The sequence below is a fragment of the Bombus vancouverensis genome, chromosome 11, assembly GCF_051014615.1.
Source record: "Bombus vancouverensis nearcticus chromosome 11, iyBomVanc1_principal, whole genome shotgun sequence".
NCBI lineage: Eukaryota > Metazoa > Arthropoda > Insecta > Hymenoptera > Apidae > Bombus > Bombus vancouverensis.
The window spans coordinates 5769198-5786340 of NC_134921.1; the positions used below are offsets into that span (position 1 = coordinate 5769198).

The 17143-nt window shown below is 32.1% G+C and overlaps 6 protein-coding genes across 8 annotated transcripts; 5 read left to right on the forward strand and 1 right to left on the reverse strand.

Annotated features, from left to right (window-relative positions):
- Positions 1-43: 43 nt before the first annotated feature.
- LOC117166426 (uncharacterized) lies at positions 44-2402 on the forward strand. The gene is made up of 2 exons (XM_033350392.2): positions 44-1082; positions 2066-2402. Exon 2 carries the CDS (start codon positions 2072-2074, stop codon positions 2357-2359), a length of 288 nt encoding a protein of 95 aa, XP_033206283.1. The 5' UTR covers positions 44-1082; positions 2066-2071; the 3' UTR covers positions 2360-2402.
- On the reverse strand, positions 2396-7541 carry SMC5 (structural maintenance of chromosomes 5). 3 transcript variants are annotated; one of them, XM_033350382.2, is made up of 16 exons: positions 7386-7541; positions 7189-7294; positions 6666-6743; positions 6256-6583; positions 5855-6193; positions 5602-5730; positions 5321-5528; positions 5104-5235; positions 4502-5026; positions 4297-4426; positions 3981-4227; positions 3492-3899; positions 3188-3415; positions 2936-3115; positions 2780-2875; positions 2396-2701 (listed from the first exon to the last, which is right to left on the reverse strand). In XM_033350382.2, the coding sequence occupies exons 3-16, from the start codon at positions 6722-6724 to the stop codon at positions 2552-2554; spliced, it is 3159 nt and encodes a 1052-aa protein (XP_033206273.1). In that variant the 5' UTR covers positions 6725-6743; positions 7189-7294; positions 7386-7541; the 3' UTR covers positions 2396-2551. The 3 variants fall into 3 exon arrangements, with proteins under 3 accessions (XP_033206273.1, XP_033206276.1, XP_033206272.1); XM_033350385.2 differs by lacking the exon at positions 7189-7294 and having other exon boundaries at positions 2485-2701; positions 7386-7535; XM_033350381.2 differs by lacking the exons at positions 7189-7294; positions 7386-7541 and adding an exon at positions 6885-7018 and having other exon boundaries at positions 2485-2701.
- A 591-nt stretch (positions 7542-8132) lies between these two features.
- LOC117166393 (uncharacterized) lies at positions 8133-9801 on the forward strand. The gene is made up of 3 exons (XM_076622841.1): positions 8133-9258; positions 9350-9436; positions 9492-9801. The coding sequence occupies exons 1-3, from the start codon at positions 8230-8232 to the stop codon at positions 9555-9557; spliced, it is 1182 nt and encodes a 393-aa protein (XP_076478956.1). The 5' UTR covers positions 8133-8229; the 3' UTR covers positions 9558-9801.
- A 123-nt stretch (positions 9802-9924) lies between these two features.
- On the forward strand, positions 9925-12010 carry LOC117166425 (uncharacterized). The gene is made up of 3 exons (XM_033350390.2): positions 9925-10968; positions 11256-11342; positions 11716-12010. Exons 1-3 carry the CDS (start codon positions 9925-9927, stop codon positions 11794-11796), a joined length of 1212 nt encoding a protein of 403 aa, XP_033206281.2. The 3' UTR covers positions 11797-12010.
- A 622-nt stretch (positions 12011-12632) lies between these two features.
- Positions 12633-13667, forward strand: LOC143303311 (uncharacterized). The gene has a single exon (XM_076622581.1). The coding sequence runs from the start codon at positions 12633-12635 to the stop codon at positions 13665-13667; it is 1035 nt and encodes a 344-aa protein (XP_076478696.1).
- Positions 13668-14324: 657 nt separating this feature from the next.
- Positions 14325-16776, forward strand: LOC117166265 (uncharacterized). The gene is made up of 3 exons (XM_033350079.2): positions 14325-15368; positions 15657-15743; positions 16117-16776. Exons 1-3 carry the CDS (start codon positions 14325-14327, stop codon positions 16195-16197), a joined length of 1212 nt encoding a protein of 403 aa, XP_033205970.2. The 3' UTR covers positions 16198-16776.
- The last annotated feature ends 367 nt before the right edge of the window (positions 16777-17143 follow it).

The window sequence follows — 17143 nt, forward strand, 5'->3', positions numbered from 1 at the left end:
TCGATTTGGATTATGGGAGACAGAGCCAAAAGTCAGACCCAGCTAGATAAACGATTCCAAAACACAAGTTAAATTTTCAGATGATTCTGCTTATATATATGCACATACGTACACGGTCAGACAGTTGTGTCTCGAATGCCGCGAATCGCAGCTGGTTCGTGGCGCTAGTTTGCATTCGCTGTTATTTAGAATCCCACTAGCGTTATGGCACTACTTTCCTCTCTTTCTTTTCTCCTCTCAAAAAGTTCCGCGTAATAATTTTTTAAACTATATTGTTAAATGTACAGGTACAAGGTAGAAATTAGCTTTGAATTTTTGCATGTAATATTTAACCATAAATTTTAATGTTGGCTATACTGAAGAGTTTAAACAGAAAATGATGTCAAGTATCCAGAGAGCAAAAGTATCTTTATTCGTGGAAAAGAACGTAAATTGTTGTAAGTGCTAGAATAAGTGAATTTAGTACCTAGGGCTATTGTTAGGAACAGCTAAAATCATGTACAGTATCCAAAAAAAAGTATTTGCACTTCACTATATTTGTAATATAATATTTACATGCTAATTAGTTAGGTTCAAGTATACTAAATTTTATACCCTTTAGTAGTACTTTTATAGGATTTTAAAAATTTGATACTATGAAATTAAAATACGGAAACTGATAATTTATCGTTTTATTGGAAAATAAGGGTATATGCGAATACTTTTTATAGTCACTATATATCAACTTTAAACCAATATCTTTTATTTACATTGAGAATCTTCACTTCCATCATTTGCCACTTCAACTCTATAATTCAATGCCAACAAAAATTGTTACGAGTATAATTTACTGAATTATGTTATGTTGAAATTAAAATTACTAAAAATAAAATGTTCACTTTGAAATATTTCACTGTAACGAACAATAAATGTCCCCACAATTACTATATAATTAAATTTTTATATTTCTCACACATGAATAATGGAAAGCGACTATGCTTTGATAAGGACGTCCGTACATTATCCCCTTACGGCAAAACGATTCTATTCGCGTTTTCGAAGCACGGTCGAATCTTCTTCAAGGCTGCGAACGATTCACGAAGGTAATCGCGAAATATCGTGTCACTGACCCGTTATATTATTTGAGAACACTATAGGAATTCTTGAGCCACAGTTAAGGTTAAGGTCAAGATTGTTCGGTCTATTAGCTGGATCGATACTTCGATAATTAGTCGATGCGGGAACGATTTCTATTTTACGGGTCGATGTCACAAAATGCGATTGTTGCACAGTTTTAAAAATCGCGTTGTGCAGAGTGGTTGGTTTTGCAGCTTCGTATTTTAAAATATTTTTAATAATTATTAACGCAGTGACTGCCACGCGAGTTTTATGCATGTATCTTACCCTGGGAGTCACAATAGATTGAGATATACTCTACTATAACATTCATTTTTGGAAAATATATTATATTTGCTGATTTTTTTTGATAATGTCATCTAAATCATTCACATCTTTGAAAATATTTTAGCCTATGAAAGTCATCTTATTTTAATCAGTTTACAAAATATAATAAAACGTGAATAATTTGTTACTTCAATTTGTTTAACTGTCCATAAGTGTATCTTTTATATATGATATATCAAATGTTTTTGAAAAAATGAATGAAGATTGATGATTAACAGATACTATTAAGTGATACTTGAGGTAGTTTAAAATGAGTGCATGACACTCCCATAATTGAAAAATTCATTGAAAAACCAATACTTTGAATTTTAATTTGCTTCCAACAGAAATATTATGCGATATAACTGATAAACGATCGCACGTACTCTTTTACGTCGTAATTCTCAGATATTTGAAATATATCGTTGCAAAAGAGTTGAAATTATCGATGTGTGTATATGTGTCTGTGTCATAGCAACCATTATTGAAATAACCGCGTATCTAGTAACGATTTATATATAGGATGATATAACAACTCGGCGATGCTTCTCGTTATTAAGATGCTTAGAAATGATATAGAATTTCATGTTGTAATTTGAATCATCTTTTACAAAACTACTTGTATTAATTCATCCAATTGAAGGGTAAGATGCGAGGAAAGAGTAAAAAGAAAATGGCCAAAAATAATGGCAAGAATGAAAAGAAGGGTAGAAACGGCAAGCACAGCAAAAACAACAATGGTGGTAAAAATAAGGGAACAAAAAGGTCAAGAAAGAGTGGAGGAAGGGCAAAATTTACTATGGATATCTTTAATGAAGAGGTCATGGAAAATGCTTATTATACTTGCCATAATATTATGGATGTATTGAAGTGTAGAGGATTCCCTTGGCCTGAAGCACAAAAGAAGAAGAAGAAGAAGAAGAAGGGGAGGAAGTGAATAATAATCACCTAAAATGACCAGATATTTGTATGATAAGGTATCAATAAAATATATATATATTTTTTTCGTAGAATTCACTCACGTTTTAAATATTCGGAAAAATATATCTATAATACTCTGTGTAACTACATTTTCGACGTAAACATTATAATATATGTAGTATTTAGACATAACAAAATATTTTAATCGTCAATCGTCATCCGTACATTCTCTTTCCATTGCCCCAACAATGAACTCACAATACTTTTCTGTATCAAATTCTGTATGATTAATCATGAACGCTCCATTGAACACACAATGGACCGTCACTGTCTCTGAATATTGTAAATCCGGTAGTAACTAGATAAAAATAAATTTAATATCGTTATTAGATCAATTATTTGTATAATTGTATAGAGAATGATTAATATACACTACCTTTGGTGTGAGTAAAAAATACTGAGAACTATTTGCTCGTCCAGTCATTTTCACAAGCAAATTAAATACTCTTCTTTCATTTACAGCATCCATGCCCTGTGATGAAACAGAAATGTTAGAATAAAACGCTAATTGTATAAAATTCAATAAGAATACCTGATTAATTTCATCAACACAGCGAAATGGTACTCTTGACAATTCCTGAAGTGCAATCATATAAATAGCAGTAGTTACAGCTCTTTCTCCACCACTTTGATGATATCTTGTTAATTCTTGTAATTGGTCGGTATTTCTGAATTTTACCCTAATCTTGAGACCATACTGATCAAATTCCATCTGTAAGCATTGAGATCTTTCTAAGTTCTCAAATAATAAATATATCATCTATTTTATTTAATGGTAACTCACACGATTCTCTGGTTGTGCTAATACAACTTCACCAGCACAATCCATTGCTGAGAAATACATACTGAAATTAGAATTAATTTTTTCAATGGTTTGTGATAAAGGCGTTAACCATTCTTTTCGTAACGATTCTATATTTTGTGTAGTTTTTTGTAATTCTTGTGTTTTACTCTGAATCGAATCTTTTAATTGGTTTATATCTTGTTCTACTTGCTCATATTCTTGTAATATCTGAAATTAAAGTGGATAATCAATTCATTTTTTATCTGTCAAACTGTATATTTAACTGTAATCTTTTGAAGCTCACATTTTCTCCGTCTATATTATTTCCCATACAAAACATTTTTGCTTGCGCGATATTCAATTCATTATTAATTTCCTCTATGGTCGGCGGCAATTTATTGAATATCTTTTTTATGGGTGCAAACGCACTGTCCGAGGCACTGATACCATTGGTAGTTTGCAATGCTTGATTAAATATTCTTTGTACTTCGTACTTCAGAGGTTGTAATTCCTGGCATAATTGCTTCACTTTATCTTCTGCTTCCTTGAGTCGCTCTCTTAAATCGTGAGAATTGTTTATTTTCATTCTCAAAGATCGATTACGCAATGTTAATACATAGTCGGTTGTCTCACTGTCCATAATGCATTCAACAGACTCTACTAATTCAGTATTGTATGCTTTATATATTTTTATTTGCTTCTCCATAATTTTCTGTGGAATTTATAAATGCATATATATATATATGTATTATTTTTTTAATAATACAAAAAATTATTTAATCTTTAATAGAACCTTTATTTCTTTAGTAGAAGATTTTTTTATTTCTTCAACAGTGGTTCGCCCATTTTGTAAATCTACAACTTTTTTCTCCACTATATATATTTTAGATTTCAGAGTTTGTATTTGTTGAAGATCTTGCTGATATTTGTTTCTGGTAGCTTTTATTTTATCTAACTCTTTATTTTGTTCATGTACTTGCTCATCAAGCTGTTTAAGTTTATTACTTACCTTGTTTTTCTTCTCTCGTAATACTTTCAATCTGGAAGAATATTTTAATTATAACTTATTCAAAATATTATAACTTTATCAAATAAAAATATCAACAAACTTTTCTTCAATGTTTAACATTCTTGATCTATCTAACACAATAGATAACATTCCTGTACCCGATACTGGTTGCATTCCGATAGATTTTTCTCCAGTGTACTTAGATCTATTTACCATATATACATTATTTTCTAAGAAATAAAATTAAGAAATAATGATCTCAATTCTATTCATTGCAATATACTAACGTATATCAATTTACTTACGACTAAAGTAACAACGTATATTGTTAGGTATACGATCGATGTTATCATCAACTTGATTTTTTCCTATGGGTATATTGTTTAAATTATACATAGACACTAAATATTTCATAATGGTGCTCGGAGCTTCAATCAGCGATACTAAGTAATGAGTAAAGCCAAATTGTTTAATGTGCTGCAATGGAACAATTGGATTCATAGAAACATCTTTCGCAGGATCGGAATGTACAACGTTTACTTGTAAATTGTGCTCGTCCCTTAAGTAATGCAATAACATGTTCATATCTTGTTTATCTTCACAAACAAATGCTATCATGTCCCGAAATGGAATGATATTTTCCAAATACTTCGCGTAAGAAGCTTCCTTCACGTTCATATTAAGTAATATAGGTTCATGTATCATATTTGAAAATTTGTTACGATTTTCCCTCAGCCACTGCACTGCTTTATATGTATCAACACTTCTCTCCCTTAACAATTGTAATCGTTTTGCTTCAATATTGAGAGCTTGTAGTTCTGCTTCTTGAGCTGAAAATTGTATTTTGTTATATTTAAAAGCAACAAAAGTAATTTTAATAAAATAAAATAATTTAAATAAAATTTACATGCAATTTCAAGGTTTAGCTGGTCTTCTTTTTGTTTTGATTCTGAAGCTTGGCCTACTAACATATTAATGATATTCCTTTTCTTTTCTATATCGGATATTATTTCTTGGCGCTGTTTCACTAAAATTTCCTCTGTAAGATATAACATATTCTGAAAGTTTTATATTGTCTTAAAATATATTATCCCAAAATATAGCATAATTAGAATAGAACAAACCAGATCCAATATCTTTCAACATTAGTAATAAATCGTTATCAAGTTTTTTTTTTTGTTTCTGTGCAATATCAATGTCGTGATCTCGAGCCTCTTCTATTTGAATTCTTTGCTTGCATGAATTTTCGCAATCTTTAACATCATTTTCGTAGTCTACAATATTGTCCATCATTTTCTTCAGTTTCATATCTTTGATCTTGACTTTATTTTTCTAATTGTAAAAAACATAGAATATATTTATATTTTATATTTATATTTTTGTTGTTCAAACTATGTGATCTTACATGGTCTGAAAGACAAGTTTGAAGCGATTGAATTTCTGACTTCATTTGTGTTATTGCGTCATTAACAGGCTTTATTTCCGCTTCTAAATGTGCCACTTCAGCTTGTGCAGCATTCTTCATGTCTTTTAACTGCAAACATTAGCAATTATAAAATAATTACGTATATGAAGTAATGATTGAATCATAAAAATATGGATCCAAATAATGATGTAACGATCACATAACCATTACTTTTATAATTTTGTATTCCTACCTTAACTAGTTCTTTACGTCTTTGTTCATATAGTATCCATGCTTTCTTCTGTTTCAAATGTAAAATTTTCTCCTTTATTAATTTCTTTTCTTTTATACTACTGACACTTTCTTTTAAACTATCGTAAATCTGAGTTTTCGATTCTAGTGACTTTTTTTTACTTTCAATTTGTTTCTCTAAATCCTTATGATCTATCCTATATTGTATCAAGTTTTTGTGACGTTCGACTATAATGGGATTACAAACAGATCTTTCTGTATTTTCTAACAATTCTTGTGCATTCATCTTTGAAAAATCTTGTACTTTATCTTGTGGGAGAAATTGGCAAAGATTATCTATCTGAAAGTAAAAAGAAGTGAAAGTAATTTTTATTCAAATGAATATTTCTTATATACACATACCTGTATGTTAAGACTTGTTGTTAATTCCTGTATTTCTTTAATACCTGTTTGTCTATTATCAAGGAACCAGAAAGATTTCCCGCATTTGTTAAATATTCTTCGAATAACAATATCATTGCCTTTCCCATTTTTAAGATGAATTTCAATCTTTGCTTCATCACATCCTCTTTTTATATAATCCGCAACATGAATAGCTCGACCAATGGTGGTAGGTTTACCTCCCAATCCAAGCACAATCGCACAAACAATTGTCGATTTACCAGTGCCATTAGGGCCAATAATAACATTTAAGTTCCTACCAGGTTTTACACAAACTTTATCATAAGTCCTGTAATAAAAAAAAATTTTATACATATTTAAACTATTATTTCTTTATAAGCATTAAAAAAGAATGTTTAATTAGTACTCACACAAAATTTTCTAAATAAATATAAGTAATTATTCCTTTATCAATATCGTTATTACTCATGATGTTTCTTTGTACAAACCTTTAAATAAATTACATGAATTCATTATTGAGAAATTACTATTTAAGCAACTATTATATGATGTTTCATGATAAGAACATAAGAAATAGCAATTACTATATCTCATTAAAATTAATTCATAGAATTCTACTAATTATTTACTTATACTTCAAGTTGCACGAGAGGTTTCAGTGGCAAGTAAACATAACCTATTCAAAACAAATGCATTCGGCTCCAAAAAATGTAACTATTCATAGGTGTAACTTGTAGTTGTATATGTTTGAACCACTTTACACATGTACAAAAATATATTGTACATAAATATATTATAATATATATAAACATTACATAAATATATGTAAATTATGCAAACATATTTATTTAAAATAATAATATAAAGCATAATAATATAATTTCCTTTTAAAATTATATACGAATAATACATATTTGTATGATTAGTACTTACAGTTCCCTATACAATATTATTAATATTGTACAATTTGTTAAGAAATTACAGATTTATTTATTAACATTTGCGAAGTTCCTTTACTATTAATTTATGTTGTCCTTTGCTATTAATTTATATGTAACAAAATAATTAAATTATGTGTAATTTTAATAGAATGGTTATAGCTTATATATAAGCGATAAAATATGACAAACCTATTTAAACGTGTCTGAACTCCTCTCTCTTCCAACTCAAAACTGTATGTTCCTTTCAACAATAGAAAATGATTTTTTTATCAAACTATAATGCAAATAACAGACCACTATATTTAGTGATAGTATTAACTACAGGAAACTGACACATAAACTACGCACAAAGTAATGACGTCAAAAGATATAATTTGAATTGATAAACTTATTCTAGTGAGTAACTTTAACGCGAATGTTTCCACTATCATAGTACTTTTCATAAACGAAACATACATACATATGTTATTATGACTCAACTTATCGTTAATACTAATTCTATGTTTGTAACGAATATAAAAATCAGATAATAACCAAAATAACGATTTTAAATATTCTAATTAAGACCCTCTTTGAAGATATTGTCATCTTCTAAAATATTTTCAATAAAAAGCATTTCACAGCTGATAAAAATACGAAGTAAGAAATAAAATTGATAAATAGTGCATCATGAATTACTCTCATTTCGCTTCATGGATCAATTGTAATCACTATAATGCTATTACTACCATATTTCCTGCAAGCCTTTTATGTTACGAAACACTTTCCGTTAGTGGGTTGTATTATTCTTTTGCTTCAGATGATTGAATTAGATTCGAGTAGAATTGATTAAATTTCATTATTATTCAATAAACGATAACATTTATACTTCTTACGGTAAGAGATATTTTTCCTTCAGGATAGTATAAAACACGATTTCTAAGGCGAACGTAACTTTCGTATAAAAAATACAGTTTCGCTTGCTTCGTGAAGAATCTAAATATCTACATAAAAAATTACTAAAAACCACATTGTTTTAGCTCAGGTTCTTAAAATGTATAATCGATCAACGAAATTCGAGAGAAGATCAGTTAAAAAGTGTAAATCATGGCCGTCGTACTTCGGTAGTTACATATCGTTAATAAGCCCTACTGCTTACATTAATCGTTTCTTGGGATTTTTACCATACAAACTCAAAGCATCGAAACTCGTATACTCGAAATCATACTCCGTTTTCTCTACAATCTCCATCATTATTTATTTGAGCTGTGCATCTCTCGCTCTGTACGAAATGAACTTTGTTTCAGAGAATTTCTTGACAGTGACATCTAAATTGCATTTTAATTTAATATTATGCTGCGGTCCCATGATTTTCATTATGAATTATGTTAAAGGTAGGTCAATGATCCGAGTGATGAATCGCGTCTCGAATGTTTCTCGTATACTGCCTTCAGAAATTTTTTGTGGAGTGGCTACAAGAATTCTGATAAAAGATACTCTGTTCCTGATACTACTAGTGAGCTCCATGCCACACATTATCTACCTCTACAGAAATAATATTTTTGGTTACACCTGTTGGTATACTTTTTTCGGTGTTATCGCACTGATTAGCTTGTACACGAATAACGTATACGTGCTAAATGCCTGTTTTAAATACATAAACGATTCTTTAGTGCAAGTGAAGGAAATTCTTGTTAATGATGAGCCTCATCTACTCAGAAGAGTCTATCATATGCAGAAGAATCCTATATTGTTGACGAAGTTGAGGACTCTTAAAAAGCAACATCTGGAGATGAGCGAAGTCGTTCAGCTACTGAATAGCACGTGTAGCATGCAAATCGAAGCCACGTTCACAATAATGGTCATCGACATTACATTCAATATGTACAACCATTTAATCTTGTTCAACGAAGTAGGCAAGATGAGATCGTTCTCTTTTGCTCTTATCTTCGCAATTCTTCACACCGTACACGTAATTATAACAGTTTCGATAGTTGAAACTACCAGAAGCCAAATGACGAAAATTGGCTCCAGCGTTCATCGAATTCTTGTACATACTTTCGACGATCAGGTGACGACGGAGGTAAGATGAGACGATTATTTTACTATCGATGATTTATGTTGGAAATATAGAAGAAATATATTGAAATTGTAATCAATGTACGTGATTCTAGTTGGAGTTGTTCTCGTTGCAAGTGCTGCAAAAGGGTAATGTGTTCGTGATGAAGGGACTCATAATAGACGCAACTCTTTTGACAAAGGTAATAGGATATTGGATCAAAAGGAATGAAGTATTTTTATCGACACTTGTTACAGATGGCGTGCGGCATTACTACATTTTTGTTAATATTAGTGCAGTTCTTACTCGTCGAGTCTTGTTAAAGAAAAACTCCTGGGTTAATGGATGAAAAATATTTAAAAAATTAATTAGAAAAATTGATAAAATTAATTCATAACAAATTTATTTCCTTCGCAATAAAGTGGCATGTTTAATCACGTTAAAAGCATCTTCAGAGCACGACGCTTCATAGTTACTTAGCTATTCCAGTTATTTATTTACATGTACGTTTCATTATCGAACTGCACGTCTTCACGCCTTTATAAATGAGTTTCATTATACATAGTGTTTTCGGCTTAAAAACGATAGTCTGTTTTATGGATTATAGTAGTCTACCTACATTTATGGCTACGTTTCTTCGGTAACATTGAATTTTTTCGAGACTGCTTAACATCTAATGACTAACATCTAATGATGTTAACGACAAAAGTCAAGGAATGTGGAAAAGTGAAGACACGTAAGACATGGGAGTTATTTAGGGCAACAGACTTCGAATCGTTGATGTACCCGTGCTTTTGCATCTGCTGGCTACTCGGATATTTTCCTTACAAGTATCAACCTCCAGTATATTCACTTTCGAAGCAACGTTTTGCCTTCTCCACGTCTATGACGTTCATTTTCGTATTCTTGTTGCTTTTCATAATCTACGAAATCAACATTGGCACGAAAATGAACTACAGCATACCAGAGTCGATTCACGGGAACATGTACGCGTTCTTAGATGGGTTCGTGATCGTGGTGATGTATTTGTCAACTGACGCTCGATTATCGGTGATCCAAAATCTGTCAAGAACCAGCTGCATATTGCTTACAAAGGATTTCAAAGATTTATCCAAAATGGTTCACACGAAGGACATTTTATGTTTTTTATTTCTGGCCATCCATGTACCAAACTGTTTTAAACACGACATTTTCGTGACAGTACAGAATCTTACCAACATATACATAATGATGGCCAACTTTTCCATGGACATATTCTATATAAATTGCGTGTGCATTTTGAAAGATTGCTTCAAGAAAATGGATGAATCTATACGACAACTGAAGAAGCTCCGAATCAATGATAATATGTCGACGCAGACGTTCATGCATCATGAACAGATAAGTCCATTGGTGGTGATGAAGCTGAAGAATTTGGAGGAAGAACACTTGCAAATCAGCGATGGGGTGGAATTGCTGAACCATACGTTTATGATACATATTACAGTCGTAGCTATTACGACGTTCATCGTGGTCACTTTCGATATATATTTCTATATAATTTATTCATACAGCGGATTTCCTGCAAACAGCAAGTTCTGGTACAAACCGTATGTCACGCCAGCCGCTTTCTATTTTATCAAGTTTTGGATGATGATTTGGGCATGTGAAACAGCGACGAATCGAGCGAGAAAAATGAAGACGACACTTTGGGATGTTTTCAGTGCTACTAACGATCCATTCGTGAAACGCGAGGTAACAATTTAACTATAGTAATACTATTATTATTAAACTGCGAAAATTCAAAGGCGCAAAGACGTTCAGAATGCAGCTGTGTAATGTACAGAAATATATAAACTTATCAAAATATAATCAATGGAATATGTACATCCTATTTCATTAATTGTATTTAAAAAGCTTTAAATTCACAGTCTAATTATTGTAGTCATGGTTCGAATAAAATCGTTACGTGATCTTTGGAAAAAATATGTATGTATCAATACGAAATACGTTCCAATATTACATTAATTATGAAATTGCAGGTGGAGCTTTTTTCTCTGCAAATAATGCACACGACAAACATATTCACAGCAAAGACATTCGATATGAATTCGTCATTTTTGGCAAAGGTAGTACGAACACTATTCGTGAAGTTTCTACAGTCGATTGATTTATTAACTCTTTCGCGTTCGGTGCTGCAGTTACTTTAACCATTATCCGTTAAAAAATTTGCTTCGGGTGAAACTGGTTCTGATCTTAGTACATTTTGTCCTTTTTATAAAACCATCAGAAAATGTATATTATTATTATTACTAGAAATTTCTGTCAGTAATAACGAGTGATAAAAAATAATTAGATACAAGATAATTGGTGGTAGAAGACAATCTTTTTGCGGAAACCCAAAGGAATTCTATCTTGGACGTGTCAACTCGTTCTCGAAAGAGTTAATTTGATATTGTTAAGATATTGTTAATTCTCTGACAATAATGTGTATTTTTGTAGATCGTCGGAGGTATCATAATGTACATCTTGATCCTGTTTCAATTTTTATTAAACTACGTTGTGTGCAGTCTTCATATGTAATGAAAGCGGGATCTTTGAAGTGACGTGATTCTGTAGGTGTTCTTTATTAATTCTTTGGCAGCTTTTTGATCGGTAAACTATAATGGAGGGAAAACAAGCGAAAGAATATTAAGTACTGGAAGTTGATAACATAATCGCCGCATAGAGCAGTAACGTCAAAAGATACGTTCTAAGTAGAAAAGTTGACGAAAATGTGTAACATCAACGCGCTCTTTTGGACTACCTTCGTGTTTTTGATAAACGATGCATGCATATATTATTACGACTCATTTTCTCGTCGATACTAATTATGTATCATCATCTGAGTTGTACAACGAATATAAAAATCAGACACCTACCAAAATAACAGTTCCAAATATTCTGACCAAACTTCTGTTTCAAAATACTGTTATTTTAAATAATATATTTGTTATAATGGCTCACAGCTGAGAAATCCACGAAGTGAGCACTAAGATAGATAGTGCATTATAAATTATTGTAGATTCACCTGGTTTCATCGATTAATTTCAATCAAGATAATGCTGGTACTTCTATATTCCCTGTAAGTCTTTAATATTACTAAACACCTTTCGTTAATGAGTTGCACTATTCTCTTGCTTTAGATGCTCGAATTAGATCCGAGTAAAAATGATTAAATTTCATTACTGTTATACAAACCATAGCATACAGACTTCTTACAGTGAGAGAGGTGCTTCTTTGTGTGACAGTACAAAGCACAGTATCAAAGGTGAACTTAGCCTTCGTACAAAAAATAAAGTTTCATTTATTTCATGAGGAAGCTAAATCGTACGTAAAAAATTACTAAAAATTGCATTGTTTTAATTCAGATCTTTAAAATGTTTAGTCGACCGCGGAAACCTGAACCAAGGACAAATAAAAAACTTAAATCATCTTCATCATGCTTCAGGAGTTACACGTCTTTAATAAGTCCCAGTGCTTCCATCAATCGTTTAATGGGATTTTTACCATACAAGCTCGAATCATCGAAACTTGTATATTCGAAATCATACTTCGTTTTCTCTACAATTTCCATAATTATTTATTCGATCTGCGTAATTATTTCTCTGCTCCAAGTCAACTTTTTTTCAATGCATCTTTCAACACTTGCAAACAAGTTACATATTTCTTTCATATTTCTTTGCGGGCCTGTGATTTTCATCTCGGCTTATGCCAAAAATCAATCAATGATCCGAGCGATCGATGGCATCTCGAACGTTTCTCGTATACTGTCTTCAGAAACTTGGCATAAAATGGCTACAAGAATTCTTATAAAAGATATCTTAATCCTGATACCACAAATGTGTTACATTCCAGTCATCATCTTCTACACAAATTTTATTTTTGGTTATACCTGTTGGTATACTTTTTTCGGTGTCATCGCACTGATTAGCTTGTACACGAATAACGTATACGTGCTAAATGCCTGTTTTAAATACATAAACGATTCTTTAGTGCAAGTGAAGGAAATTCTAGTCAATGATGAGCCTCATCTACTCAGAAGAGTCTATCATATGCAGAAGAATCCTATATTGTTGACGAAGTTGAGGACTCTTAAAAAGCAACACCTAGAGATGAGCGATCTCGTTCAGCTACTGAATAGCACGTGTAGCATGCAAATCGAAGCCACGTTCACAATAATGGTCATCGACATTACATTCAATATGTACAACCATTTAATCTTGTTCCACGAAGTAGGCAAGACGAGATCGTTCTCTTTTGCTCTTATCTTCGCAATTCTTTACACCGTACACGTAATTATAACAGTTTCGATAGTTGAAACTACCAGAAGCCAGATGACAAAAATTGGCTCCAGCGTTCATCGAATTCTTGTACATACTTTCGACGATCAGGTGACGACGGAGGTAAGATGAGACGATTATTTTACTATCGATGATTTATGTTGGAAATATAGAAGAAATATATTGAAATTGTAATCAATGTACGTGATTCTAGTTGGAGTTGTTCTCGTTGCAAGTGCTGCAAAAGAGTAACGTGTTCGTGATGAAGGGACTCATAATAGACGCAACCCTTTTGACAAAGGTAATAGGAGATTGGATCAAAAGGAATGAAGTATTTTTATCGACACTTGTTACAGATGGCGTGCGGCATTACTACATTTTTGTTAATATTAGTGCAGTTCTTACTCGTCGAGTCTTGTTAAAGAAAAACTCCTGGGTTAATGGATGAAATATATTTAAAAAATTAGTTAGAAAAATTGATAAAATTAATTCATAACAAATTTATTTCCTTCGCAATAAAATGGCATGTTTAATCAAGTTAAAAGCATCTTCAGAGCACGACGCTTCATAGTTACTTAGCTATTCCAATTATTTATTTATACGTACGTTTCATTATCGAACTGCACGTCTTCACGCCTTGATAAATGAGTTTCATTATACATAGTGTTTTCGGCTTAAAAACGATAGTCTGTTTTATGGATTATAGTAGTCTACCTACATTTATGGCCACGTTTCTTCGGTAACATTGAATTTTTTCGAGACTGCTTAACATCTAATGACTAACATCTAATGATGTTAACGACAAAAGTCAAGGAATGTGGAAAAGTGAAGACACGTAAGACATGGGAGTTATTTAGGGCAACAGACTTCGAATCGTTGATGTACCCGTGCTTTTGCATCTGCTGGCTACTCGGATATTTTCCTTACAAGTATCAACCTCCAGTATATTCACTTTCGAAGCAACGTTTTGCCTTCTCCACGTCTATGACGTTCATTTTCGTTTTCTTGTTGCTTTTCATAATCTACGAAATCAACATTGGCACGAAGAGAAACTACAGCATACCAGAGTCGATTCACGGGAACATGTACGCGTTCTTAGATGGGTTCGTGATCGTGGTGATGTATTTGTCAACTGACGCTCGATTATCGGTGATCCAAAATCTGTCAAGAATCAGCTGCATATTGCTTACGAAGGATTTCAAAGATTTATCCAAAATGATTCACACGAAGGACATTTTATGTTTTTTATTTCTGGCCATCCATGTACCAAACTGTTTTAAACACGACATTTTCGTGACAGTACGGAATCTTACCAACATATACATAATGATGGCCAACTTTTCCATGGACATATTCTATATAAATTGCGTGTGCATTTTGAAAGATTGCTTCAAGAAAATGGATGAATCTATACGACAACTGAAGAAGCTCCGAATCAATGATAATATGTCGTCGCAGACGTTCATGCATCATGAACAGATAAGTCCATTGGTGGTGATGAAGCTGAAGAATTTGGAGGAAAAACACTTGCAAATCAGCGATGGGGTGGAATTGCTGAACCATACGTTTATGATTCGTATTACAGTCGCAGCTATTACGACGTTCATCGTGGTCACTTTCGATATATATTTCTATATAATTTATTCATACAGCGGATTTCCTGCAAACAGCAAGTTCTGGTACAAACCGTATGTCACGCCAGCCGCTTTCTATTTTATCAAGTTTTGGGTGATGATTTGGGCATGTGAAACAGCGACGAATCGAGCGAGAAAAATGAAGACGACACTTTGGGATGTTTTCAGTGCTACTAACGATCCATTCGTGAAACGCGAGGTAACAATTTAACTATAGTAATACTATTATTATTAAACTGCGAAAATTCAAAGATGCGAAGATGTTCAGAATGCAGATGTGTAATGTACAGAAATATATAAACTTATCAAAATATAATCAATGGAATATGTACATCCTATTGCATTAATTGTATTTAAAAAGGTATAAATTCACAGTCTAATTATTGTAGTCATGGTTCGAATGAAATCGTTACGTGATCTTTGGAAAAAAATATGTATGTATGAATGCGAAATACGTTCCAATATTACATTAATTATGAAATTGCAGGTGGAGCTTTTTTCTCTGCAAATAATGCACACGACAAACATATTCACAGCAAAGACATTCGATATGAATTCGTCATTTTTGGCAAAGGTAGTACGAACACTATTCGTGAAGTTTGTACAGTCAATTGATTTATTAACTCTTTCGCGTTCGGTGCTGCAGTTACTTTAACCATTATCCGTTAAAACATTTGCTTCGGGTGAAACTGGTTCTGATCTTCGTACATTTTGTCTTTTTTATAAAACCATCAGAAAATGTATATTATTATTATTACTAGAAATTTCTGTCAGTAATAACGAGTGATAAAAAATAATTAGATACAAGATAATTGGTGGTAGAAGACAATCTTTTTGTGGAAACCCAAAGGAATTCTATCTTGGACGTGTCAACTCGTTCTCGAAAGAGTTAATTTGATATTGTTAAGATATTGTTAATTCTCTGACAATAATGTGTATTTTTGTAGATCGTCGGAGGTATCATAATGTACATCTTGATCCTGTTTCAATTTTTATTAAACTACGTTGTGTGCAGTCTTCATATGTAATGAAAGCGGGATCTTTGAAGTGACGTGATTCTGTAGGTGTTCTTTATTAATTCTTTGGCAGCTTTTTGATCGGTAAACTATAATGGAGGGAAAACAAGCGAAAGAATATTAAGTACTGGAAGTTGATAACATAATCGCCGCATAGAGCAGTGACGTCAAAAGATACGTTCTAAGTAGAAAAGTTGACGAAAATGTGTAACATCAACGCGCTCTTTTGGACTACCTTCGTGTTTTTGATAAACGATGCATGCATATATTATTACGACTCATTTTCTCGTCGATATTAATTATGTATCATCATCTGAGTTGTACAACGAATATAAAAATCGGACACTTACCAAAATAACAATTCGAAATATTCTGACCAAACTTCTGTTTCAAAATACTGTTATTTTAAATAATATATTTGTTATAATGGCTCACAGCTAAGAAATCCACGAAGTGAGCACTAAGATAGATAGTGCATTATAAATTATTGTAGATTCACCTGGTTTCATCGATTAATTTCAATCAAGATAATGCTGTTACTTCTATATTCCCTGTAAGTCTTTAATATTACGAAACACCTTTCGTTAATGAGTTGCACTATTCTCTTGCTTTAGATGCTCGAATTAGATTCGAGTAAAAATGATTAAATTTCATTACTGTTATACAAACCATAGCATACAGACTTCTTACAGTGAGAGAGGTGCTTCTTTGTGTGACAGTACAAAGCACAGTATCAAAGGTGAACTTAGCCTTCGTACAAAAAATAAAGTTTCATTTATTTCATGAGGAAACTAAATCGTACGTAAAAAATTACTAAAAATTGCATTGTTTTAATTCAGATCTTTAAAATGTTTAGTCGACCGCGGAAACCTGAACCAAGGACAAATAAAAAACTTAAATCATCGTCGTCATACTTCAGGAGTTACACGTCTTTAATAAGTGCCAGTGCTTCCATCAA

Coding starts and splice junctions, on each gene's coding strand:
- LOC117166426 (XM_033350392.2), top strand. CDS start 2,072: ATGCGAGGAAAGAGTAAAAAGAAAATGGCCAAAAATAATGGCAAGAAT.
- SMC5 (XM_033350382.2), bottom strand. CDS start 6,724: ATGAGTAATAACGATATTGATAAAGGAATAATTACTTATATTTATTTA. Junction 5,731..5,854: donor GACGTAAAGAACTAGTTAAG/GTAGGAATACAA, acceptor TAATGTTTGCAG/TTAAAAGACATGAAGAATGC. Junction 3,416..3,491: donor ATAATATAGACGGAGAAAAT/GTGAGCTTCAAA, acceptor CTTTAATTTCAG/ATATTACAAGAATATGAGCA.
- LOC117166393 (XM_076622841.1), top strand. CDS start 8,230: ATGTATAATCGATCAACGAAATTCGAGAGAAGATCAGTTAAAAAGTGT. Junction 9,259..9,349: donor ACGATCAGGTGACGACGGAG/GTAAGATGAGAC, acceptor ACGTGATTCTAG/TTGGAGTTGTTCTCGTTGCA. Junction 9,437..9,491: donor ACGCAACTCTTTTGACAAAG/GTAATAGGATAT, acceptor CACTTGTTACAG/ATGGCGTGCGGCATTACTAC.
- LOC117166425 (XM_033350390.2), top strand. CDS start 9,925: ATGATGTTAACGACAAAAGTCAAGGAATGTGGAAAAGTGAAGACACGT. Junction 10,969..11,255: donor ATCCATTCGTGAAACGCGAG/GTAACAATTTAA, acceptor ATGAAATTGCAG/GTGGAGCTTTTTTCTCTGCA. Junction 11,343..11,715: donor ATTCGTCATTTTTGGCAAAG/GTAGTACGAACA, acceptor GTATTTTTGTAG/ATCGTCGGAGGTATCATAAT.
- LOC143303311 (XM_076622581.1), top strand. CDS start 12,633: ATGTTTAGTCGACCGCGGAAACCTGAACCAAGGACAAATAAAAAACTT.
- LOC117166265 (XM_033350079.2), top strand. CDS start 14,325: ATGATGTTAACGACAAAAGTCAAGGAATGTGGAAAAGTGAAGACACGT. Junction 15,369..15,656: donor ATCCATTCGTGAAACGCGAG/GTAACAATTTAA, acceptor ATGAAATTGCAG/GTGGAGCTTTTTTCTCTGCA. Junction 15,744..16,116: donor ATTCGTCATTTTTGGCAAAG/GTAGTACGAACA, acceptor GTATTTTTGTAG/ATCGTCGGAGGTATCATAAT.